This window comes from Giraffa tippelskirchi, chromosome 8 (genome assembly GCF_054371585.1).
Source record: "Giraffa tippelskirchi isolate mGirTip1 chromosome 8, T2T-mGirTip1v1.2.pri, whole genome shotgun sequence".
In the NCBI taxonomy this organism is placed as follows: domain Eukaryota; kingdom Metazoa; phylum Chordata; class Mammalia; order Artiodactyla; family Giraffidae; genus Giraffa; species Giraffa tippelskirchi.
Window position 1 is genome coordinate 102,829,116 of NC_137282.1, and position 26,406 is coordinate 102,855,521.

The 26,406-nt window shown below is 40.3% G+C and overlaps 1 protein-coding gene and 1 long non-coding RNA gene across 2 annotated transcripts; both read right to left on the reverse strand.

Moving 5' to 3' along the window:
• Window positions 1-214: 214 nt before the first annotated feature.
• HTR1A (5-hydroxytryptamine receptor 1A) lies at window positions 215-4,986 on the reverse strand. Its single transcript, XM_081518232.1, has 2 exons — window positions 2,969-4,986; window positions 215-496 (listed from the first exon to the last, which is right to left on the reverse strand). Exon 1 carries the CDS (start codon window positions 4,673-4,675, stop codon window positions 3,407-3,409), a length of 1,269 nt encoding a protein of 422 aa, XP_081374358.1. The 5' UTR covers window positions 4,676-4,986; the 3' UTR covers window positions 215-496; window positions 2,969-3,406.
• A 13,193-nt stretch (window positions 4,987-18,179) lies between these two features.
• LOC145516741 (uncharacterized) lies at window positions 18,180-23,353 on the reverse strand. Its single transcript, XR_014061714.1, has 4 exons — window positions 23,191-23,353; window positions 22,489-22,649; window positions 21,940-22,042; window positions 18,180-18,347 (listed from the first exon to the last, which is right to left on the reverse strand). It is a non-coding gene; the product is annotated as an uncharacterized LOC145516741 (long non-coding RNA).
• Between the last annotated feature and the right edge of the window lie 3,053 nt (window positions 23,354-26,406).

The window sequence follows — 26,406 nt, forward strand, 5'->3', positions numbered from 1 at the left end:
TTTCCAGAGTCAGGAATTTTTTTTAAAAAGAAATCACTCATCTAGCATGAGTTTCTGTGCTAAAACGAAATTTATTTCTCTAGGTGTCAGATCCCTAATGTGTATAGCAGGATCTTCTCCTGATAACAGTATTTTTTTTTAACTTCAACTTTAAAATTATACAAATAAATACAAGCAGACAGTGATTATGATTAAAATAAAGATGTATGTGTTACTGATATCAGTTTATTGTAGCATTACCATTATTCAAGTCCTTTATTGTCACAGGGAAGAGTGAAGGCCAATTTTGATGCATATATATTTTACCTTAATACAATACTTTAAAAGAAAAAAAGAAGCATCAAGGGCTCTTTAGTGCTATGCAGCTCTTTTGCACTTATTCCTCGAATCTCTCTATTGTTTTGGCAATTATACTCTAATTAGATGCTCCTTCCCCATTCGTATGTAAATCCTTCAAGGCAGGAAGAACAAAGGTCCCAAAGCCATTGCCATAGTTCTGCAAAAGACACAAATAAATAGAAGTCTCAAGACTTCAAATGCTGATCAAGGTAAAATTTGGATGAGCAATTTAGGACTCGAATTATTTTATCTAGAGAATTTGTCCTTAAACTATAGGAAGACATACAGCAAAGTTTGGTTTTTCATATAGCTCTACTTAAATTAATGAGAGCAAAAAAAAAAAAAAATTGAATTTTCAAATAAATGAGGGACTGGAGAAATCTCTCTCATTTTATCCACCATAGCCCCTTTTAAGCATTATTTATGCCAAGCTTCCCTGGCAGGTTCAGTGGTTAGGACTTCCCCTTCCAGTGCTAGGGGTGTGTGTTTGATCTCTGGCGATAAAGCTAAGAATCCCATATGCCTCTAGCCCCCAAAAAACAAAACATAAAACAGAAGCAATACTGTAACAAATTCAATAAAGACTTTAAAAATGGGCCATATCAAAAAAAAAAAAACCTTAAAAAAAAAAAAAGATTACTTATGCATAGAAAAATCATCCACTGAGTTCCCAGAGCACTTATAGTTTCTCTCATTAAAGGAGATGTGATGCTTACTCTTGATTTAGGTCTGAGAAAAAGATACCAAACGGAGGTTTTGTTCTGTTTGACAAACAATAAAAGGGCTACAAGTGATAGAGCTGTCTTTTCACTTTCTTCATTTTAACACAAGTGAACTTTTTTCATTCACAACTTTTTTTAACACAATTCTCAAAACAGCCCAAGGAATCATTCCAAAGGTAAGCATGAAGGGAGAAGAGAGTAAGAATCATTAACTTTGTGCAATTACTGGAAAAGAAACCCATCGTTCATCAGAAAATTAGAGGCTAGCTCTAATTATAACAAACTTCTTGATCCTGGTCACATGGATGGAAACTTACATTCAAATGGAGCACCCAAAAACTTCCCTTCAGGGGACAGTAAAGATAACCGGTTTTTCAGCAGGAGTGGCAAGGATGAAAGAACGACTTTTTAAGAAGAAAGCTTGGAGTGCTCCATACGTTAAAATGACAAGAGGCCGGTTTCTGGGCAAACCTGTGTTGCAGGACAGTCAGGGCAAGGAACAACTGTACAGGAGTCCCCTGGACTCCACAGAGAAAGCACCCCTAGTGAGTCCATGTTGTTCAGTCGCTAAGTCTTGTCCTACCTTTTGCGACCCCATGGACTGCAGCATGCCAGGCTTCCCTGTCCTTCACCATCTTGCAGTTTTCTCAAACTCCTGCCCATTGAGTCAGTGATGTTATCTAACCAACTCATCCTCTGCTGCCCTAGGGCCTCTATTTAACATAAGCACTTCTGAGGTCACAGATAGTGCTAAACCTGTGGGGGCCCATTCTACTGAAAGCCCTGATTTCCCTTTTAGAAACAAAATCTTGGTAACCAAGTGTCCTAGACATTCTGCAGAACAAATCTTGTTCCGTGTCAAGTGCGCGAAACAGCTCTATCTCCCAATCGGAAAAGGAGGGAGTGAATTAGGAGAAAAAAATCTGCTTCCATTGGATAAACTTCTTTCAGATTCCAAGGGGAGCGCCAGTCAGAGCTCGGGCCCACCCGGATAATGGCACCCTTGGGACTTGCTAGTCTTTCTAGTCCCTTAGAGCTGCTCTGGAAGCTGTGGCTTCCATTAACTTTAATTGTTGGGCGTCCCTGATGGCTCAGACGGTAAGAATCCGCCTCCAATGTAGCAGACCTGGGTTTGATCCCTGCGTCGGAAAGATCCCCTGGAGAAGGGAATGGCAACCCACTCCAGTATTCTTGCCAGGAAAATCCCACAGATAGAGGAGCCTGGCGGGCTACAGTCCATGAGGTCCGAAAAACCTGACTGAGCGACCAAGCCCACACACCCTCGCTTGAGTAAGTCCTGGGGCGTAGGCGGGATGGCTCCAGTTGGGATTAGTTTTCAGTGCACCCGCTCAGCACAAACCAGACCTCAGACAGCAGCGAAGGTGCGCGGATCCTAGGCACTCGGCGCCCCCTCGCCTGGCCCACACAACGTGGCCAGCGGGCGCCACCCACAGTAGGTAAGTAGCGATGTCAGCTCGTACAGACTCGCGGGCAACCTGAACGAACGAGTCCGCTCTCCCTTCCCAATGAATGTCAGTTTCTTTGGTGAGTGCTGACACCAAGGCAGGCAAGGATAAATTCGTTCCGCTCTCCCTCGCTCTCTCCCTCTGGCCCAGCCTTGTACTTACTGGTCCACTCAGACAACTTCTAACCACTTGTTTTGAATCCAAGAAAACAAAGCATGGGGCTGTTCCCGGGAGAGTTACTCTGGGAGCCCACACCAGCAGATGGAGACTCCCCAAGATACCTTAGGCACCGGGAAAAGCAGACCTTCCCAGCTTTTCCGACTAGCAAATTAGTGCATTAGGACTGGCGAGGGCATAAAGGGAAGATGGGAAAGGAAGGATGAGATGAGAGCGGGACGGGGCGGGGGTGAGTTTACTGGGAAATGAAGCGAAGTCCTGAACCTTAAGTTCAAGGTGTAGCAGTGAGACAATCGCGTGGGAGCCTTTTGCGCGCGCAGCGGCTGGGTGTACGGGTTCTTTTTCGTGTGGATTTTTTTGCCTTTAAAGGTTGAAGCTTAAAGTTCCGCCGCGAAGATTTGGGGGCAGAAAAAGCAGGAGGCAACTGCTGGAATTAAACTGATTCTGGAGCCAGTTTGAGCTAAGGTCGCCTCTCACCAAGCGGAGGAGTTTCTCTCTTGCCCAGAGGCTAGAGCCTCTTGACGCAGAGCGCCCTCCTTCCCCGCTGGGGATTGAGGCTTGGGAGAGGCTTGGGAGGATGAGGTCTGGAAGCAGCGCGCCGAGCAGCTGTGAATGTCAGAGGAAAAGTAGCGAAGGTTTTGATTCCAGAGGACTAGGGGAGGCAGAATCAATGGGCTGGGCCTACTCGCCGCTACTCCATCATCATCGGCGGCAGAACTTGCACTTCATAATCTTCTTGAAGGCGTTTTGGAAGTCCTTGTTGAAGTAGGCGTAAATGACAGGGTTAAGCAGAGAGTTGGAGTAGCCCAGCCAGTTGATTATGGCCCCCAACAGGGTAGGCATGTGGCAGCTGCTTTCGCAGAAGGGCAGGACTAGGGCCACGATGAAGAAGGGCAACCAACAGAGGATGAAGGTGCCCATGATGATGCCCAGAGTCTTCACCGTCTTCCTCTCGCGGGCCAGGGCCATCTTGCGCTTGGCCTCGGCGTTGCGCTCATTTTTCTTCTCGAAGGAGGCGGGGACGTAGGGGACAGCACCGGCCTCGCTGGGCAGCGGAAGATGCTCTTTGGAGTTGCCCACCCGGTGCACTTCGATCACCTCCAGGGCGGCGCCTTCTTCGCCCTGCCTCACGGCTCCATTGGCGCACGGAGCCCCTGTTACCTTGTTCTCCGTGCCCTGCCTCCAGTCTCTGCTCTCCGACTCACCACTTATGCTCTTTCTGGGCTGCGGGGCCGGCGACGCCGCAAGGCGGTGGTTGGCGGCCTTCTTGTCCACCTTCTTGACTGTCTTGCGGATGCGGAATCGTGCGGCTCGAAAGATGCGCCCGTAGAGAACCAGCATGAGCAGCAGAGGGATGTAGAAAGCGCCGAAGGTGGAATAAATAGTGTAGCCGTGGTCCTTGCTGATAGTGCAGGCGTCCGGGTCCGAGCGGTCTTCCGGGGTGCGCCAGCCCAGCATGGGCGGGATGGAGATGAGGAAGCCAATGAGCCAGGTGAGCGAGATGAGCGCAGCGGCGCGCCGGGGCGTCCTCTTGTTCACATAGTCGATGGGGTCAGTGATGGCCCAGTATCTATCCAGCGCGATAGCGCACAGGTGCAGGATGGACGAGGTGCAGCACAGCACGTCGAGGGCGATGAACAGGTCACAGGTGACCTGTCCCAGAGTCCACTTGTTGAGCACCTGGTACAACGCGGCCATGGGCAGGACCAGCACCGACACCATGAGGTCGGTGATGGCCAGCGAGCCTATGAGATAGTTCGCCACGTTCTGCAGGGAGCGCTCCAGGGCGATGGCCGCCACTACGCACGCATTGCCCAGCACCGCGCAGAAGATGAGCGTGCCCAGCACTAGAGAGGTGATTACTTGATAGCTGAAGGTCACGTCGGAGATGCCAGTAGCGTTGCCGCGTGTCCCGAAGGGACCCTGGGACGACGTGGTGTTATTGCCCTGTCCGGGGCTGAGCACATCCATGCTTGCGCGCCGGGCAGGGGAGGGGGAGGGGAGAAAGAGCTGCTCCCGGTTCCCCCTCGCGCCTCCCCCTGGGGTCTCCCGCCCCCGTTTCCTGGGGTGTTTCAGCTGGGAGAGGATGCAGGGACTCAGGCAGGAAGCTCTTACTGCACAGGCGAAGGCATCTCGCAGAAGCAGCTAGCTTCTAGGCGCTCCCTGGGCTCTCGTAGTGCAGCGCGCTCAGAGACTCCAGCTGGGAAACGAATTGGCTGGAGAAGCAGCTCCGGGATCTCCGGCCGGCGGAAAGGTGGCTGGAACGTCTGTCTCTCGCTGTCCATTATACTTCGCCGCTGCCTAACTGGCTGCCATATCCGGAGTCTCCCCACCAGCAAAGAGTCTCCAATCTTGGAAGTATCCGGAATAGAGAGACACCATCCTCCAGTCACTCTGTAACCCTCCTCTTCCTTGCTTCTCTCCCTCCTCTCTCCTCCTCTTTCCTCTACTCTCTTCTCTTTCTCTTAAGCCTCCTCCGTCTCCCTCTTTCTCCCACAAGTCATCCCCTCAGTCTCCCTTTCTTCTCACTCTCCTTTATCTCTCCGGTGTTGCTTCGACAGTCAGACTCCCTCCCTCCTACGCTAACCCTCCCTTCCTAACACTTCCCCAACCCTGAGCGCCTCTTCCCCCTGGTTCCCCGCCCTCCTCTCCCGCTAGCTCTGCCTCTTTGCCTTCAAGTCCCTTTTTGTCGACCGCGACTCAGAACTCACTTACACACACCCGATCTGCCGATCAGACCAACATTGCAACAAATAACTCCGCCTCCCACCCAGCCAAACTCGAGATGAAAAAAATAAGATCTAACCACATACATTGCTTCATATTTGTCAAATTCTTTAGTAGACTCAGCATCACTGAGTGGCAATAGGACAAGAGAAGAGGAGGCATAAGGAGCCTGAATGGGGACGTGGACAGTCTTGGGTCAGTCTGGAAATTGTTACTAATAGACGGAAACAAGATGGAGTGTGTCTTAGCTTTTTAAAAATCACCCCCGTTTGTCATCTCACAGTCCACTTTGACTCCTTTGCCTCTGACTTTTTTTCTAACCTCGAGGAATTGGGCGAGAAAGCAATTAAAAAGGACACGTCAAAGGAGAGGTGAAAAACTGCATTTCAAAGTGAAGAAAAACCAATTCGGGATGTATTCTACACAAAGACACACACACGCACACACACACACTTGCCTTTCCATTCAGTTCAGTTTAGTCGCTCAGTCGGATCTGACTCTTTGCGACCCCGTGGACTGCAGCACTCCAGGCTTCCCTGTCCATTACCACCTTCCAGAGCTTACCTTTCCATTACCATTGCCTTTTTAATTTCAGTGAACACTGTCATCTTCCACAGCTTTGTGCCAAGTAAATTTAGGGGAGAGAATTTTTTTGACTTTGTGTTATAAATGAGGTTGGGCCTTTTTAAAATGGCCTTTTGCTTTTCCTACCGGTTTTCGGGCATCTACGGAGAACTTGGTGGAATTCCTGGTCGCTGGTTGCGGAGTTCTCTTGGGCTCAGAAACTGGGTTCAGCACCTGGGACAGCTCTAGGCAATCAGGACTTATGTCGCCACCTACCGGCAAATGCTTTAGAGCGCCATCTAGAAACCCTTGTCTTGCAGAAAATAGCGTGTATTAAGGAAATCCCACAACTTCAATAAAGAAAGATGGTTATTAAAAGAAAAGTAACTTTGAGTTTTCTATCTTTTATATTTTATTCAAATATTTCTTTTAGTATCATCTTTTGCTTTTAATCGTCTCTATCAAGTCCATTATGTTTTCTGGCTTTTTTTGAAAGCCTGCAACATATCATTCACAAGTTCTATCTAGAAATGCAATTTTAATGGACCTAGGCAAACACCTTCACTTGTGTTGATTTTGTGCTAACATATGCTGAACTTTGGAAGTCATACATTTGCACACATTCATCAATGGGGGAAAGCATTATTGGATTTTCCAAATGGGGATGACTTAACATAGAAGATAAAAAGAGTGCTGTGTGTTGGTTATTCAAGCTGTTTCCTTTACCAAGGAAACCAAATTTAATTCCATTTGCACCTAGATAAGGAATGGGATTTCTACTCCACTAGAATAACATATAACAAAACTCACTTATACATTCTGATTACAGGACTGAAGTAAAATACAGAATGCAATCCCAAAAGTAGATGACTAGATAACATGCTCAGATTCACTACAGAATAGCAATAGTCTTAATATTGTGTTCAAATTTGAGGTCTAAATGCTCCAAGACCAAACAAAAGAGCAATCATAAAAGTGTCAGAGAAAATCTTGTTGAACAGGACGATGTGTTTGGAGATGGATTGTTTTACAATGTCATGGTGGGCACAGTTCCCACTCAATCATTTCAGCATGCCACAACAATGAACCTGACATTTATAATGATTCAAGGCATTGAAAAGGAAGAGATAAGTACATATGGTGATACTGGCTACAGACTCTGAAGAAGTCTTTTTAAAATTTGTGTGGGTACTCATTCTCCCCTTTAAAATCTCCTCACAAATACAAAGCTAAGTAACTTTATTAAAATACAGTTGCAGTTTCAGCAAAATTTAATAGAAAAATGATTATAATCTAGATTCTCCAAAGATAAAACTTGGGAAATATAGCTGATAACATAAACAAAGAGTAAAATAAAAGAAATTTGAATTAGAAAATATTAACATGTCAAGTACAAACTTGAATAAGAATTTTGTCAAACTTAACACATGTCAACACAGGGTAAGTCAGTAAATGTGTCGGTCAGCAACTGTGCATTCATTATTACTAAACACAAGATGTTTAATAACTTACAACTTTATTTTTCTGAAAGCTAAAATGCTGTTAATCTAGTGTTAATATTTCTGAGGTCTGGCACTTGCTATTCTGCTTTAATATTTTACCGCACAGCTTTTTCTTTATTCAAGCTGAAAAATTTCTCAAGTAGCTCATGTTTTTCTTAGAAATACTGTATATAATATCTCAAACATTTCATTTCAATGAGAATATATGGACAGTTTTGAGAAACACTAGGAAGAAAATAGAAGTATAAAGGAAATGCAGTGCTGACTACGGTCCTACAACCTTCATACGACTAATAGATAATTATGTAAAACTTTTTATTAAACTAAAAATATTGTGATTATATATTAAAAGCACAATGAGGTTGCATGTCCTTATGTTCACACTTTACCAGTTCTTTTACGTTTAACTCTTAATGATACAGAATCCCAGATATGCCAGAAGTGATGGTACAAACAGAAGATCCTAGATAAAGAGTTAGGCAGTTACTCTTTGAGGACGCTGAAATTAGCCTAAAGAAACACTAGCCTGAGAGTGAATATTATTGATGACATCATTTGAAAACAAAACTTCTAGTCATTCTGCTTTTATGGATCTAGGGTTTGATGCATCATCTATCATGTGACATTCCCCTAAAATAGGTTATGGGAGATAAAGATTTTTAACATCTTCACAGGAAATTTGATACAAGCCAAGCATTTCAATGTAGTTCTTTAACCAGGGACATAAGATTAAAAAGATGTTAGGCTGGACTTTTTCTATAAACCTGACTGCCTCATCATTACCCAAAGTTCAGTAATGGTTGTGTCTTCTCAATAATTGGTATGTTCATCCATAATCCCCAAATTGTGGCTGATTTTTCTATTAATGAGGGAATAACTATAGAAGAAATAATTGAAAATTGGCTTAAATTACAAAAATAAATTTTTGAACTATTTTAAAGTGTTTTTATATTTAAAAATAATTAAATAATAAAACTAGGATAGATTTTTTTTGTTTTATAATTTTTACAATGTTGTGTTGGTTTCTGCCATACACAGCTGGAATCAGCCATAATTATAAATATATCCCCTCCCTCTTGAGCTTCCCTCCCTTCCTCCTGTCTCATCTCTCTAGGTCATCACAGAGCACCAGACCAGGCTCCCTGTGTTATACAGCAACTTCCCACCAGCTATCCATTTTACACACAATAGTGTAGATATGTTGATGCTACTTTCTCTATTCATCCCACTAGGATAGATTATTTTTTAATTAAAAGTATCATTCTGAATCTAATTCACCCCCATCTTCAAATACTAAAGCAACAAGGCAATTGTAGTTTTTACAGAACTGTGAATTTTTTTTTTTTAGTGGAATTTGTTAGGGATTAAAAAAAAACTTCAAGGAGAAATTTGGTTTAGATAATTTAGGAAATGTGGTCTTCTGATTATCAGTAAGAATTAACTGGTCCTTTATAAGAAATGCAACCGAAATGCAAGAAAAAAATTCTTTAAAATTCTTTAAAAATTCTTTAAAACTGAGCCCAATTTTTTGTGTGTGTATCTAATTCTCACCGTCTACCCTCCTCAGATGGTAGCATTACTTAGCTGCTATTTTTACATGCCAGACATTTGTGCAATACCCAGAACCACACTAGGTCTTTAGTGGGAAAACACAAATGATGGAAGCCTCAGTCTCTGCTTCAGTAACTGTAAGATTGATTTGGTTCATTTAACACAATGTTGAAAACACAGCATGTAGAGAAGGAAAAAAAAAGTAATGCCTGTTCGTTTAGTGTGTGACTTTGGGCAAGTTAATAACTCTTGTTTTCTCAGTAGTAAAATGAGTGCAAAATAGATTTGTGAAAAAGTGATTTAATATACTTTGCTGACCCATAAAAAAACACCCAGTTAAGGTCAAGCAATAATAGTAGTAATAGTGTTGCAAAGTAATAATATTAGTTCTCTCTCTACTGATAATGGCTGAGAAGTGCAGAGAAAGAGAATTAGGTGGGCTTAGTGAAAGAGCAAGTGCTTGAAAAAAAAAAAATTAAGGCCCTTTCAGGTGAGGATTTATTTTGAAAACAATTTTCATGTGGATGAGTTACCAAACCAAACTTGGGTCTGCTAGCCTGCTATGTGCAGCAAAGCCAGTCTACTTACACCAGGCTGTGATGAAGGAACGTAGAGCCCCTTATTGCAAGTTGCCCGATGTGGGGCTGAGCAAGGAGACCCAGCAGCTCGCGCTCAAAGCACCTGAACTCGTTGATGGCTCTCAGGGAAGGATTTTTAAAGACAGTGTGAGGGAGAGGGTTGCAGGGTGACTGATCAGTTGGAAAACATTCTTCTGGTTTATTGGTGGTGAGGGAACTGGACAGCATTTCTGGCGTCACCATCATCCCTTCTAGTCCCAACTGGTCTGGGGGTCTATGTGCCTGGTGTCAATAGTTAACTTTTTCCACCTCCTGGGGGTTTTAGTATCTGTAAAACAACTCAAAGATATGACCCAAGGTATTATCTATAGCCCTTACAGAGGAATTAAAGGCCCTTGACTGTTTCATGGCTAAACTATTATTATTTTGTCTTGTTTGACTGTTTACCTTTGCTTCTGCATTTTCTTAGTTCTGTGATTAAATTTGTTCATTGCACCTCGTGAAGGTCTAAGATGCGAAAGCTTTTCTACAAACAAGAGACAGGGACACTGAGGGTCTGTCCCTTGGAAGGCCCAGCAGGGTCTTGCTCAGTTTCAGATGTGACATTCTCTCTATTCTTTAAATTATTTGGTAATCTTCCAATTCTTTAGGAAATTCTGAGTACAAGTGAAAAAAGATGTGCCCTCTGCATTCTGGAACTTCTTGACTTAAATCAAAAGTTATTGGGAATTCCCTGGTGGTACAGGGGTTAGGACTCCATGCTTTCACTGCCAAGGGCCTGGGTTCAGTCCCCAACAGGGAAACTAAAATTCCACAAGCCACAGAATGTGGCCACAATAAAAAAAGAGAAGTTAGTGGGTGTGGTGATGAACATATCAACAGAAGTTCAGTCATCACTGAGGAAAAGAGTCTGCTCTTCTCTGGGAGCTCAACCATTTGTTCAAAAGTTTAAATAAGTAATTGAAAATCATAGATCTCAATAAAATGCTTAAAAGTACAGCAAAACCCAAAAGGCAGTAGTTTTCATCATATTAACGTGACAGGTGTTAATAAATGTGCTTTCCTGAGTTCACCTCCTCTACATCGCTCTCTTTCTGACAATATTTTCATGGCTCATTTCTGAAAGGATAAGTTGAGATGAGAAAAATCTTTGGAATGCTCACTTATAATTTTCTGTTAATTGAAGCATAGTTGAAAATTAAATTTATTATAATATTTATTTGAAACAAGATTTAATTACTGTATTTAACAATAATTGGGGGGTAAAGACCTAAGTATTATTTTGCTTTGGCAGGTAACCATTTTTGTTATAAAATTAAAACCAATATCAAATGAGTTATTTTAATCTTGTTTTAAAACATGCTACATATAAAAGCAACTATTGTGAGTACAAAATATGAGTCTATAACTATGCCATTGAGCCTGTTGAGAGAGTAGTTTGTTAGGTGGGTGTAGTGGCTCAGGGCCACAGTTTTGGATTCAAATAGCTATGCTGCCATATACTACCCTTGAATTTTTCTTATTTCTTTCCATTGTATTATGCAGATGTAGTATAAATATTAATATATGAAATACTTATATACTTAAGACAACTCATGAAAAAGAACAGTATGATTCCATTGAAGCTCCCTTTACTCTTGAATTTAGGGATTTTCATTCCCATGAATGACACATGTCGCTAAGCAAAACAGAAATGGTATCATTCTCCTGTAATTTTCTGCAAATTCCTTTTCTTGCTTGACATTATCTTTGTGAAATTCACTTGTATTGATAAAAGCACCACTAGTTTATTTATTTTCACTGTAGATTTAAATTATATAACTAATGCCACAAATTGTATATCCATTCTCTAATTCATTTCAGTTCAGTTGCTCAGTCATGTTCGACTCTATGTGACCCCATGAACCGCAGCACGCCAGGCCTCCCTGTCCATCACTAACTCCTGGAGTCCACCCAAACCCATGTCCATCGAGTCGATGATGCCATCCAGCCATCTCATCCTCTGTCGTCCCCTTCTCCTCCTGCCCTCAATCTTTCCCAGCATCAGGGTCTTTTCCAATGAGTCAGCTCTTTGCATCAGGTCACCAAAGTTTCAGCTTCAACATCAGTACTTCCAATGAACACCCAGGACTGATCTCCTTTACGATGGACTAGTTGGATCTCTTTGCAGTCTAAGGGACTCTCAAGAGTCTTCTGCAACACCACAGTTCAAAAGCATCAATTCTTCGGTGTTCAGCTTTCTTTATAGTCCAACTCTCACATCCATACATGACCATTGGAAAAACCACAGCCTTGACTAGATGGACCTTTGTTGGCAAAGTAATGTCTCTGGTTTTTAATATGCTATCTAGGTTGGTCATAACTTTCCTTCCAAGGAGTAAGCGTCTTTTAACTTCATGGCTAAGGTCACCATCTGCAGTGATTTTGGAGCCCAGAAAAATAAAGTCAGCCACTGTTTCCCCATCTATCTGCCATGAAGTGATGGGACCGGATGCCATGATCTTAATTTTCTGAATGTTGAACTTTAAGCGAACTTTTTCACTCTCCACTTTCACTTTCATCAAGAGGCTCTTTAGTTCTTCTTCGCTTTCTGCCATAAGGGTGGTGTCATCTGCATATCTGAGGTTATTGATATTTCTCCCGGCAATCTTGATTCCAGCTTGTACCTCATCCAGCCCAGCATTTCTCATGATGTACTCTGCATATAAGTTAAATAAGCAGGGTGACAATACACAGCCTTGATGTACTCCTTTTCCTATTTGGAACCAGTCTGTTGTTCCATGTCCACTTCTAACTGTTGCTTCCTGACCTGCATATAGGTTTCTCAAGAGGCAGGTCAGGTGGTCTGGTATTCCCATCTCTTTCAGGATTTTCCACAGTTTATTGTGATCCACAAAGTCAAAGGCTTTGGCATAGTCAATAAAGCAGAAATAGATGTTTTTGTGGAACTCTCTTGCTTTTTCGATGATCCAGCGGATGTTGGCAATTTGATCTCTGGTTCCTCTGCCTTTTCTAAAACCAGCCTGTACATCTGGAAGTTCACGGTTGACGTATTGCTGAAGCCTGGCTTGGAGAATTTTGAGCATTACTTTACTAGTGTGTGAGATGAGTGCAATTGTGCGGTAGTTTGAGCATTCTTTGGCATTGCCTTTCTTTGGGATTGGAATGAAAACTGACCTTTTCCAGTCCTGTGGCCACTGCTGAGTTTTCCATATGAATGTCTAAGTCTTTTTCAAACATTTGCTTTTATAAATAATACTGCTATTAGCTTTAATGTTTATATCTCTTTTTAAAAAAATCTGTGTAACTTAGAATAGACTAGATTAGTGTTTTTCAAACAAAGCACATGGGGATCTTGTTTAAAATACAGATTTTAACACCTCAGGTATGGAGTAGAGCCCAAGAATGCATGTCTGCCGAGTTCCCAGGTGACACTGATGCAGCTGATTCATAGATAATACTTCAAGTAGCAAAATTTAAGCATCCAGAAATGATGTTATTGGATCCTTTGATATACCCAGACTCAATCTTAGTAGATATAGCCTAATTCTTCTCCAAACTCGTTGTGTAAAATTTCATAACCACTTCTGTAGGTTGAATTATGTCACCCAAAAGGATAAAGGATTCAGTCTCTGGGACTGTGACTTTATTTGGAACTAGGATCTTTGCAGATGTAATTAAATTGAAAAGAGGTCATACAAGATTAGGGCAAGCCCTAATCAAATGACTAATGTTCTTATAAGTTGAGGGGAATTTGGACAGACACACAGGAAAGGACATCATCTGAAGACAGATACAGAAATTGACATTATACTGCCACAATCCAGGTAATGTCAAGGGCTGCTGCCAGTCACCAGAAGCTTAAACAAACACATGGGATGGACTCTCCCCAAGAGCTATCAGAGTGTTCGTACTGGGCCAACACTTTCATTTCAGATGTCTACCTTCCAGAATTCTGAGACAATACACTTCCGCTGAGTTAAGTCACCAGGTTGGGGCACTTTATTATGGCACCCTGGGGAAACTAACACAGTCACTAATAATATGTAGATTCCCATTGCTTCATCAAGGTGGAGTGTTGTTTCATTTTTCTTAACTGTGAATTACTTGCTCTTATCTTTTGCTTACTTTTAAATTGGGTTCTTTGTGTATATGTGTTGTGGTTTTTTGCTTTTTTGAACATACCCTGTGACAACTGGGATCTTAATTCCCTGACCAGGGATAGATCCGGATCCCCCTGTATTGGAAGCATAGAGTTTTAACCAGTGCATCACTAGGGAAGTCCAATTTGGGTTTTTTTTTTTTATTACTAATCTTTAATGTCAATTATCTACTATATCTACTATAGATAGACAGTTTGTCCTTTGTATTATTGAAAATATTTTTTCTCAATGATTGGCTCAAATTTTTACCTTATAAAGGTGGTTTTTAATGGATTTACATTTTTTGGTTTAATGTAAATATTTCTCTTTGTTCTGTGCATTTTCTGTCTTGTTTAAGAAATCTTTGTCTACTTAAAGGTTGTAATGATATCAGTCAACATTCTTTTGAGTTTTATATTTAGTTCATCAGTTCTAGATTTGGCTTTTGAGTATATTGTGTGAGATAGGAATCCAGGTTAAATGTTACTGTCAGAAAAAATTACCTAATACCATTCACTTTACAGTCTATTCTTTCACCCCCTGACATACAGTCTCTTCTATCATACACCTTGTTTTCACATACACATGAGTTTGCTTTGGGTTTTCTATTCTCTTGGTCTATTTGTCTATTTCTGTTCCAAAAATACAATGTCCTAATTTTTGCAACAAATGTGATGTGTGCTAGATCATCCTCTACTTTATTCTTCCTTAAAAATCTCTTGACCATACTTGGCCTTTAACTGTTACGTATTAACTTTGAATCAACTTTTCCATCCTGTACCCATATCTATATCCAAAATTATTGTGGAATTTTATTGGAATTGTATTGAAATTATAATTTCAAAAGAACAGACATCTTTATGTTACTCATCTTTTTTAACCATCATGAATCTGATGTAACTTTCCATTTATTTAGATCTTCCTTGCCTTTTAATAAAGTTCTTAATCTTATCCATTAATGACATAAACAACTTGTGGTAGATTTTTTCCCCATAGGTACCTTACTTTGTTGCTATTGTAGTTATGCTTTTATGGATGGTAGCTAATGTGACTGGCATATTTTTAAATTGTGTTTTCAATTTTTTCAGGTGTATAATGTAATTAAGTTATTTAACTGCTTTTACTTCTGTGTACTTGATTAATTTTAATAATATGTAGATTTTCTTTGTTTTTCTATGTTGACAACTAAATTATCTGCAAATATTACAACAAAACTTACTAAATTTTTTGCACTTAATTACCTTTTTGTTTCCCAGTGAACTGGCTAGAACTATAGCATAATATTTCAGAGATGAGGGAATAGAGTGTATACTCATCTCATTCATGATTTTAAAGAGAATACTTCTAATGCTACACCACATAGTATATTTCTGAAAGTTATGCTTAATCAGCCTAAAGAAATTCTACTTCCTACTCTATTCCTTTCTTATACTTTGTTTTAGGTTTAAGTTACTAATGCTAAGTTGCATGAGTTGATCCGACTCTGTGAGATCCTATGGATTGGGATTCTCCAATCAAGAATACTGGAATGCATTGTCATGCCCTTCTCTAGGAGATCTTCCCAACCCAAGGATTGAACCCACCTCTCTTATGTCTTCTGCAATGGCAAGTGGCTTCTATACCTGTAGCACCACATGGGAAGCCTAAGTTACTAATACTTTGTTTTAGGTTTTGCATCTAAATCCTTGAGTGAAATTTGTCTACACATTTTCTTTCTTGTGCTGTCTTACTCTGATATCAGTACCAAAAGTTATCAGTGCAGTTCAGTTCAGTCACTCAGTCATGTCCGACTCTTTGCAACCCCATGGACTGCAGCACATCAGACTTCCCTGCCCATCACCAACTCCCGGAGCTTACTCACTCATGTCCATGGAGTCAGTGATGCCATCCAATCATCTCATCCTCTGTCATCCCCTTCTCCTCCACCTTCAATCTACCAACCTTATAAAAATGAAGTGTGGCCTATTACCTAGTTTTTCTATTCTCTGGAATAGCTTTTAGAAGATTCAAATATCTGTTCTTTGTTTATAAAATTTATCTGTAAAACATGGGACTTGGTTTTTCTTGATGGGTATGTGTTTAATTTTTGATGTAATTCATTTAGCAACTATAGAATAATTCAGGCTTTCTAATATTTCTAGAATCGATGTTCTTATAATTTTCTTTTAAAAGTGTTCCATTTTTATTAAGTTGTTTAAATTAATTAACTTTCCTATTATCTGCAGTAAATCTCTTGTTTTGATCTTTATGAATTATTTGTGTGAGTCTTTTTCCTTTTATTCTTATTCAGTAAAAACAAAGGTTACTTATACTTAAAATTCCATTTTATACTTTCTATTGTGATTTCCAAATTGTGTAATTTGGAAGCATTCTTCTCGATGCCAATTAAGTGAAGTTGTTCTTAGCTATCTTTTATTATTATTTGTAACTTAATGTCATTGTTGTCAAAGAATGTGAAGTAAAATACACCAATTCTTTTACAACTTGAGATTGGTCTTATTGCCTAGTACTGCCTTTCCCTCCTTCACTCTATTCTGTCCTAAAATTCTAAATATACTGAAAGAACTTTCTCCTATCTTCTGTATCTCATAATTTCTCAGTCATATTTTTTATTTTTCCTCCTGTGCTTTATCGTGGTTAATTTATTCATACCTATCTTCTAGGCTATCAATTCTCTTTTCAGTTTTGTCTGATATGCCAAACAATTGGTTAAATCCTTGTTCTTCAATTTCAACTATATATTTTACTTTCATGAGTTTTATTTGTTTTATTTTTCCATTATATCTAATTATATTAGTACATCTTTGTTTCTTGCTCGTTTGTAATTTTATTATTTTTGTTAACATGTTAAGCATGTTTGCTTTATATTCTGTCTCTGATTATTCCAATATGTGTAACCCCTGTTTTCTAATTTTCTTTCTTGCCGAATCTCACCCATGCTAGTTTGGTTACTATTGTGATTGGTGGTTTTATATTGTGAGTTCATATTTGACAAATCTCTGTTTATGGGAATCCTGAGAATCTTGGTTCAATGGACATTATTCCAGGAATATTTGTATTTCCTTCTGTTACATACAATAGTAGGTTTACTATCCTATGTGAGGGGATCATTTATGGCTAAATATTATCAGAGGAACCTTTATTCCTGTGTAAAGTTCAAACATGGCAGACACATTGTTTTTTTCCCTGAAGCTCTTTGAAGATTCTAGCTTTCTGTAGCTGTCTGCCATCAAACCTCCTCCCCATCACCACCAGCACACCATCTTTTATAAGCCTTAGGAGTTGCACTGTTTCATTGAAGAGATAGTAAAACTTCAGGAGTTAGGTACCATCGATCAGCGAATGTCTCTAAGGTATCTGACTTCAGTGCTGGCTTATTTCTCTGGCTTCTGTTCCTGTCATCTTGGGGTACTGAAGATTCTCCTGAATTTCTTGAGAGCTCAGCTCTCCCTGTTAGTTGTAACTTATCTATCATTCTTCAGTGTTTTGCAGTGAGAAAAACTTTTGAATACAGAATCTAGAAGATTTATCAGAACATAGAAAAATTTCTACTTTATTAGGTTGGATCAGGATTAAATAAGAAAATGCAACTAAAGAACTTATATCTTATAAGTTCCTTATATCTTAGTGTGCAATCAATGTTAGTAAAAATAAAATTTTAATTAAGTTTCCAAAATACTTCCTATCTTGGGCCTTTTTCTTCGTTTCTACTTATATGAAATATATCTATCCTCCAAAAAGAAAAGAAATGTAATTTAATATGACTAAATAGTAACTAGAATTTTTACATTTTATATTTTGTATTTTAACAGACAGAAATACATAACTAATTTAATGTAAAATAAATATAGGGAAATTATACTAAATCACATTACTTGAGTTTATAGTCATTCACTTAAAAATTCTGTGGAAAAGAACTTCTTTAAACTAAACTAAAATCAGTCAAAAATTGCTATTAATGTTTTATCAAAAGCCATTTCTTATTTTAAATTATCAAAGAACTAACATTTTGAAAAGTTTAGAGCTCATTGTTAGTGTGTTTATTTTTAGGTAAATGATATCTCTCTTCTAAAACTATTATATTTTCAGTTTCCAATTCCACCTTGAAAACTAAAACTAAACAGTGTTTTTAAGCATGAGCCACATCTTTCAATAATTTTTATTGTGAATGAGAAGTCATTTATCCCAGACTCGTCACTTAATGGGAAACAACACAAAAACACACAAAACAATGATTCTTGAAAGACATAAATGTTCAAAATATCTACTTTTGTTAAATGAAGGAGATGAGTGAGCCATAGAATCTGATTGTTACTAAATGTAGTGTTGAGATAGTTTTAATGTCAAACATTGTAATAACCGTGTTTTTCTGTAACAAATATAAAATTGAAATTTGCTTCCAGACTGAATATCTCTTTGTTTTGGTTTATTTTTGGATTTTGCAGCTTTTCCAAATTGTTGGGGAAACACAGCTGGGTTTATTAATATACTGCAGCTTTTTAATTGGAGAAGACAAGCCTCGTGGTGTGCAGTTCTGGATCTCTTCCTGTGGACTTCATAGCCAACTACTCTATCTTCCCTAGAAAGAAACGGAATCAAATGCCAGTATTTGGGATTAAATATTTTGTTTTCTACCTCATGACTTGGATAATATAATAATAGTGGTAGCCAGCATGATTATTTATCATATGCCCAACTCTATACCAGGCCCATTCCATGAAATACTTTATTTAATCTTCACAAGAGCCTAAGCCTGCTCAGTTTTTCAAATAAACAAATGGGGGCTTGGAAAGGCCTTGTTTGTTTCTAAAATGCTTGAGTACAATGAGAAAATATAATTTTTATTATCTCCTACCTGCAGCTGCCTGACCTTAGCAACAGCTGTTGCTCGTTTATTCGCGATCACTAGCTGATGAGACGGTACTGTTCAGCAGTAGGGGGACAGAGAGAGAGGAAAACATAGGTGTCCTAATAAGTAGAAAGTCCCGCCACCCTGAAAACACACCCTGCATACTGCCTGAATCATTCCTAGTCATCCAGCATGTTTTCAAAAAGCAGCCTCTGGTCTCCCTTGGAGAATCCTGGCTGCCGCTGGATTTTCTAGTTGATTAGTTCCTTAATATATCCTCTCTGACTTTATGTCATTTTAAATAGCAGATGTCAAAATGGTCAGGGACTTCAGAACTCACCAGACTCAAACTTCATTTGCAGAAAAACAAAGGGCCCTCATGGTTAAGTTTTTGCCCTAGATCACAGAATGGATTCCTCATATTAGCCTGACTGCATCAGTTAAAATACTCCCAACATTATTATCTCAGGTTTCAGACTAAATTGCTACCACATCCAGTTGAAGATTTCCAAAACTTGAAACAAACCAAAGAAGTTGAAGCTTATGTTCAATTATCTCTATCTTCCTTCCTTTTCTCCTTCCTTCCTTCTCTCCTTCCTTCCTTCTTCTCTTCATTCAGTCACACAAGTACTTATTGTATGTATGCTATGAGACAAGCAATACACCATTCACTAAGACTATAAAGCTAAAAAGCTAAGAGTCTTTGTGTTAATTCATCCACTGAAGCATGTTCCCCAGCTATGCTAAATGAAGCCTCCTCTAAGAATGGAGATTATTCAGTCCTAGTCACAATTTTCTCATCAATCTGGTGTATTTATTGAGTACTTATCATTTCTAGGCTTTTTGTGCATAATGATTAACAAGGGCTACAAGTATTCCTGTACTAAGTCACTTTATACTGAAAATAGTAGATACAAACTATAAACAGGTGAGGAAATAAAATAAGGAATAATTGCAGGATTATTACTATAAATGTTTTGAGAAAGATAAAATTGAGTAGGTATGGTAGAGTGGCTGAAGGGGTTTACACTTGTGGGGTTGGTGAGGTGAGCTGCTCTGAAGCATTGACATTTAAATTGAGACTCAAAGGGGATAGTCATTCAAAGATCTCATTGAGGGTGTATTGCAATAAACATTGACCATCTCAGCTTTGGGGTAGCAGGGCAGAGCCTTGGGACAGCAAAGCCCCTGACCTCCTCTAGTGGTCAACAGCCTCCTCTGTTTACTCCATTGTGTTATAAAAATATTACCATTTTCCATGTGTTGCATGAAATGAAGAGCATTGGGAAGCATTATTCTGGTGGAAGATAAAATCCAAGTAGAAGAAAAGCAAAGGAAACAGAATGGTGTGCAGGGTGACTGAAAGAAAAGAGTGAATGAAAGAGAGAGTGAGGGGGGATGAGTCAGATCCTTTGGGTCCTTGTAGCCTTGATATGGTTATAAGGATGGATGTAGAGTTATATTCATCTATTTCAAAAAAGGAATTAAATATATCACTATGTTAAAGTGAAAGTCACTCTGTTGTGTCTGACTCTTGTGACCCATGGCCTGTAGCCCACCAGACTCCTTTGTCTGTGGAATTTTCCAGGTGAGAATACTGGAGTGGGTTGCCATTTCCTACTCCAATGTTAAAGTAAATACTAAACAGGATAATCAAAATACATATTTTTTTAAAATATTGAAAATAATACAAAGAGTGGAGAGAGGAAATTTTACCGGGAGCATGTTGTGAGTACTAAAATGAACTAAAATTCAAATGACTTAAAATGAACACTGAGAATGAACACTAATAGCCAAAGTCTAAAGTGCAACATTTTGGACCATGTAATTATCTTTGTCTCATTAAAGGGAACATGAACTTGCATTAGGACACACAGACTTTTTATTGATACCCAAGAGAAAGAAATGTATTCCAAGGTTTGTTACCAAATAGTTTAGTAAATTATATATTCCCTGCCATTTTTGCATACATTTGGGAATATTTCTAAATGTTATCATGAAAGCTAAAAACTAAAATTTTACTTTAGTGAAGGTCTTTCATCAGATCTGAGTTTTTGATAGATATAGATATCTCCATGTACATTGTTTTCTGGTGATGAAACCTGATTAAAGTTGAATCTTTTTGCCTTCTAGACTTCTCTCTATGCCCATGCCTCCACATCACTGCTTACAGTCCTTTCAATCTGGTATATTCATTCCCATCTTTTGCACCAAAGAAATTCCTACTTCTGATGCAAAACAATGCTCAACTGCAAATCCTTAGTAACTATACAGTAGTTCTCTAGTTTGAAGTTCCCCAAACCAGAGAACTCAGATGGCTCAGAGAACTCAGAACTACTAGTTCAGATAGTAAAGAATCTGTCTGCAATGCAGAAGACCTGGGTTCAATCCCTGGGTTGGGACGATCCCTGGAGAAGGGAATGGCTACCCACTCCAGTATTCTGGCCTGGAAAATTCCATGGTCCATGGGGTGGCAAAGAGTTGGATACAACTGAGTGACTTTCACTAAGGTAGCTTTTGGGGCTTCCCGGGCAGGGCAGTCGTAAAGGATCCACCTGCTAATGTAGGAGATGCAGGAGACTCAGGTTCAGTCCCTGGGTGAGGAAGGTCCCCTGAAGGAGGACATGGTAACCCACTCCAGTATTCTTGCCTGGAAAATTCCATGGACAGAGAAGCCTGAAGGGCTATGGTCCATGGGAATCACAAAAGAATCAGACATGCCTGAGCATGCATCCATTCAAGGTAGCTTTAAAAATAGACAGATACCACCCTAAACCAATTGAATCAGAATTCCTGGAGAGGAGGGCCTGTGGGTTGACACCTTTTAAGCTCTCCAGGTGACTCTAGTGAGACAGGGTTAAGAATTGTTGAGCTTGGTTAGCCCTCCCCCTACTTAAAGTGAGCTCCAAATAGAATGAGGAGTTTCACCCTTGGTACTTGGGTTGGAGGGATTTCTCTTCCCAAAGAGGGGGAAAAAATCACTAACCAGCTACAACAGAGTATGCGACAAACAAGAAAGTCTTTGTGGTCAACTACCATGGAAGGTAAGTGAGCAATTACCTCCTTGATCTTGTAATTTAATGAGAAAAGCGCCATAGAAAATCTGCTTTGGTTCCGGCTTCATTCAAAAGCTGTATGGGAGTAGATATTTCATTGAGTCCTTTTCACTTTCTCATTGAGAAAAGAGGAGAAAACTTTATAGAAAGATTCTATAAGGGAACAAATGAATAGCGACCCTTAAACTTGAGTGTGTATAAAAGCCACTTGAAGAGCTTGTTAATGCAGACCTCCCTACCACACCCCAAACATTGCTAATTCTTACCGAGTAGTTCCGGTGTTGGTCCCAGGGATCTGTATATTTAACAAGTCCTCTAAATCATGGGTCCCCAACCTCCGGATCTAATGCCTGATGATCTAAGGTGGAGCTGATGTAATAATAATAGAAATAAAATGCACAGTAAATGTAGTGCGCTTGAATCATCCTGAAATCACCCTCCCCTCCAACCCTCCAACTCTGGTTTAAGGACAAATTGTCTTCCACAAAACTGGTCCCCGGTGCCAAAAAACTTGGGAACCACTGCCCTAAGTGATTCTGATGCCGTCAGCACACAGACCGATGGGAAACAGGAGTTTATGAAAAGCTACCCCTTTTTGATAACATATAAATATTCCTTCTTGACTCTCACGCAAACCCAAGGGCCCTTTGACCACTATTGAAAGGAAATAGAATTAAGAAAATCTAAGTTTGCAGGCAAATTTTAAAGGCCACATCAGAGTCATGCCAGCTGGAGTAAAAGGACAGGAGAGAGAAAAGAAGCCCAGGCAGCAAATGGAGACAGCTGGGGAGAGGGCTCTGATTTGAGGAACATACCCAGGTGCGGAGGCCAGATCCAGGTTGAAGAAAAGAGTCATGCTGTCCAACTGGAGCAAATTCTCTGCAGTGAGCAGGCTGGAGAATAATGTTCCAGCTGCTCTTCTGGAAGTCAGATGTAATAATCCTGCCCTTCTTAGATGCAAACTCTTCTAATCAAGCTGTGAAAAATATACTAACTTTGGTTTGCTATTGTTGGCCACAGGCTAATTTAGTTGCATCCCAGGGCTTCAATTCTCACATCCCTATCAGAAACAAACTGCTCTGAGTGCAGGAAATGTGAGTGTCAGGAAGTTCACTTTGAAACACACACTGGCCTCTCTGTGAGGCAGAGAAAGAAAGCGGGAGCAACCAGCAGTCCAGCTTCTCTAGCAAAGCCATAAGATAGATTGTGGGTTTCCAGCACACAGTCCCTGGAATCAATGAAAAGTAACAGAATGCAAAGTGCAGTAAACCATAGCATGCCAAGTACATAATAACTATTCCTTCACTGCTGCCCCATTTGTTCATCCCTCAGTTATTCTTTCATTCCAAAACTATTTTTAAACACTATATGTGTTCCTTTAAAAGCAGAATCTGAGACAAAGAATTGGGTAAAAGTAATGTCAATTCCTGGGTCAGGAAGATCCCCTGGAGAAGGGATAGGCAACCCACTCCAGTGTTCATGGGCTTCTCCCATGGCTCAGATGGTAAGGAATTCACCTGCAATGTGGGAGACCTGGATTCGATCCCTGAATTGGGAAGATCCCCTGGAGGAGGACATCACAACCTGCTCCAGTATTCTTGCCTGGAGAATCCCCATGGACAGAGGAGCCTGGCGGGCTATGGTCCATGGGGTCGCACAGCATCAGACGTTACTGAGAGACTAAGCAGAGCACAATGTCTTTGGGAGGTGATACCAAGCAATGGAAGTGAGAAAATGGAAAGAAAGGGAAAGGGAAAAGAAAACCAGTGAATGTAAGGGCATACTAGGAAGGGCATCACTGTGAGCAACAAAATTCAGTCCTACTGGGACTCTTCTCTGAAATTATCCTCTGAAGCAGGGGGCTCCAAACTCCAGGCCACTGACTGGTACCTCATGTCAGATCAGCAGCAGCCCTAGATTAGAAATAAAGTGTGCAATAAATGTAATGCATTTGAATCATCCCAAAACCATGACCTCCACCCTCCTGGTCCATGGAAAAATTGTCTTCCACGAAATCAGTCCCTGGTGCCAACAAGGTTGGAGAGTTATGCTCTAAAGGATGGTAGGATGAATCAGACGACCCGAGGAGCCCTGGCTCTGGAAGATTCTAGTCTTGCCATAGTAAATTAGTTGCTAAAAGAGGAAGGTTCACCAAAGTAATATAATATCTGATATCCACAAGCTCCTGCACCCGCTCTCGCTCTTCTCTCTCACTCTCATTCTGTCAGAAATCCAAAATATCATTCTTGAGTCTAAGGCATGATTTTGATTATCTACACATCTTCCATTTAGGCTCTGCCCCTCAGACCAAACAACTTCTCCCTGCCAGGGCCTTGGTGCCCAGTACAGCGAAATATATTCAGTGCCACCTAGAACAAGGTCCTAGATATCATGCCCAGGCCCTCTTCCTCAACCACTGCCCCCATGAGCTTCTCTAACTCTGTTCCATTTCCAGAGAAGCTGGCTTCCTAGAAATCAGACTCAGTTTGAATGATTTAAAACATCTGTCCTAGCCGCCACCTGTGCATGAATAAATATCCAAAACAATCAATAATAATAACTGAGTAAATACCATGCACCAAGGACTAAGTGTTTTACATGAATTATTTTTTCTACTTTCACCATCTTTTATGAGGTAGGTAGTATTTTGTTATGGGGCTTCCCTGGTGGCTCAGTGGTAAAGAACTTGCCTGTAATGCAGGAGACACAGGAGACATGGGTTCGATCCCTAGGTAGGGAAGATCCCCTGGAGGAGGGCATGGAACCCACTCCAGTATTCTTGCCTGGAGAATCCCATGGACAGAGGAGCATGGCGGGCTGCAGTCCACAGGGTTGCAAAGAGTCGGACATGACTGAAGCAACTAAGCATAGCACAGCACAGGATTTTGTTACACTTACTGCAAAAAAGGAGAAAACTGAAGCAGTAAGGAACAAGGTCACACATCTAATAAGCAGTGGAACAACACTTAAGATCCAGGAAGCATGTCTAGAGGCTGTCCTCTTCGTTTCTCTGCTCTGCTGGCTCTCAGGTTTCCACCCCAGGTCAATCCCTACTGTCAGTTTCTGTTCGATACTCTATAAGGTACATCTATCTCATTGGAGCTTCAAGATTCACCTTTTCATCTTCTTTCTCTTACCAGAGCTAAATCTACTTCCTTTGAGACTTTTTCACAGGAAGATATTTCCATTCATCTGGAAATGTTACTGACTAATGTATTTCCAAGAACCAAGGCGTGATTATACTTTTAGCAGTCTATATGGCAATTCTCTGCGTCTATTCACCTTGGCTATATCCCGTGATCCAAGCCACTTAACAATATTCAACTGTGGTCTGTATTCTACTCACCCCAATAGTGCTTTCCTCCCAAGGCAACACTCTTCCAGGCTGGAATTTTGAACACAGCATAATCACTGAACCACGGTCTTTAACTGAGTTGAACTATCAGGCATCATTTCATTTCTCTTTCACCACCATTTGGTATTTAACTAGTCTGTCACACCTAAGGATAGTGTCAAATAGCTCTCAGATGTTCCACTTTACCTTTAAAGATAACCACTGTATCCCCCTGACTCCTTTGCCTCAAACTGATACTTTCATTTTACACTTACATAAGAGAAATATTAAGTATTTTCCAATATTTGGAAAAATTTCAGTGCTTACTGGAACTTAAGTCTTTTTGAAGGAAAATCAGTCAATAACTGTGACAAAAGTACATTTTTTTTTTCAAACTTCTGCTTATGGAGGGCTAACAGAGAATTTTGTTTCTTCTCAATAATAAAAAAAATCACTAACATTTATTGCTTCTCATTACATACCAGCCACTGCCAAGTGCTTTTCATACATTATTGTATTTTAGGGATGAGGAAACTGAGGTTTAGAAAAGTCAAATACCTTGTTCAATCAACATCATAGCTGGTTGTTATTCCAGAGTCTCTGCCTTAACCAAGTTCAAGGGACTCTACTAATCTCCTTCCTCCATTACTACTTCAATATATATTGAACATGAGAAAATACCTTGAAAAAGAAAAGGTAACCATTTTCATAAGTTTTTAAATGTGATCTTATATCTCTGGAATTTTACAGTTGTATTTCATAGATACTCTTGTTCCTTGTCAGCTGGAGGACTAAATCTGTTTTTTGAATGTTACCAGCTTCCCAGGTGGCGCAAGTGGTAAAGAATCCAAGAATCTCCTGCCAAGGCAGGAGACACCAGAGACATGGGTATGATCCCTTGGGTCCAGAAGATCCCCTGGAGGAGGAAATGGCAACCCACTCCAGTATTCTTGCCTGGGAAATTGCATGGACAGGGGAGCCTGGCAAGCTACGGTCCGTAGGGTCCCAGAGGGTTGGACACTGCAGAGCGCACATGCCTAGCCTAGCCTGTTGAGGTCTAACACCCTTTAGCTTTGAGCTACAAGTGATATATAATTAAAGGTAAAACTAATTTGAAAGATCCAGGAACTTAAGGGACATTTTTGCTTTCAGTGTGCTTTTGGTCCCTCATTTTATTAGCTATTCCTCAGAATTGCTTCCTGTAGAACCTGGGGCAAATAACTTCCTTTTTCATACCCAACAGCAAAATAAAATGAAATAAAATAAAACAAAGCAAAATAAAACACTTCTTCAAATGTGGCTAACATCTTTTCCTTTAGCCCAGTGGGCCAGCCTTAGTTATATGCCCACCCTTGGAAGAAAAACAGTGTACGATCTCAATCATTCCCTCAAAAGAAAA

What these genes read in the sequence shown, in the direction of transcription:
- HTR1A (XM_081518232.1), bottom strand. Translation starts at nt 4,675, where the DNA reads ATGGATGTGCTCAGCCCCGGACAGGGCAATAACACCACGTCGTCCCAG.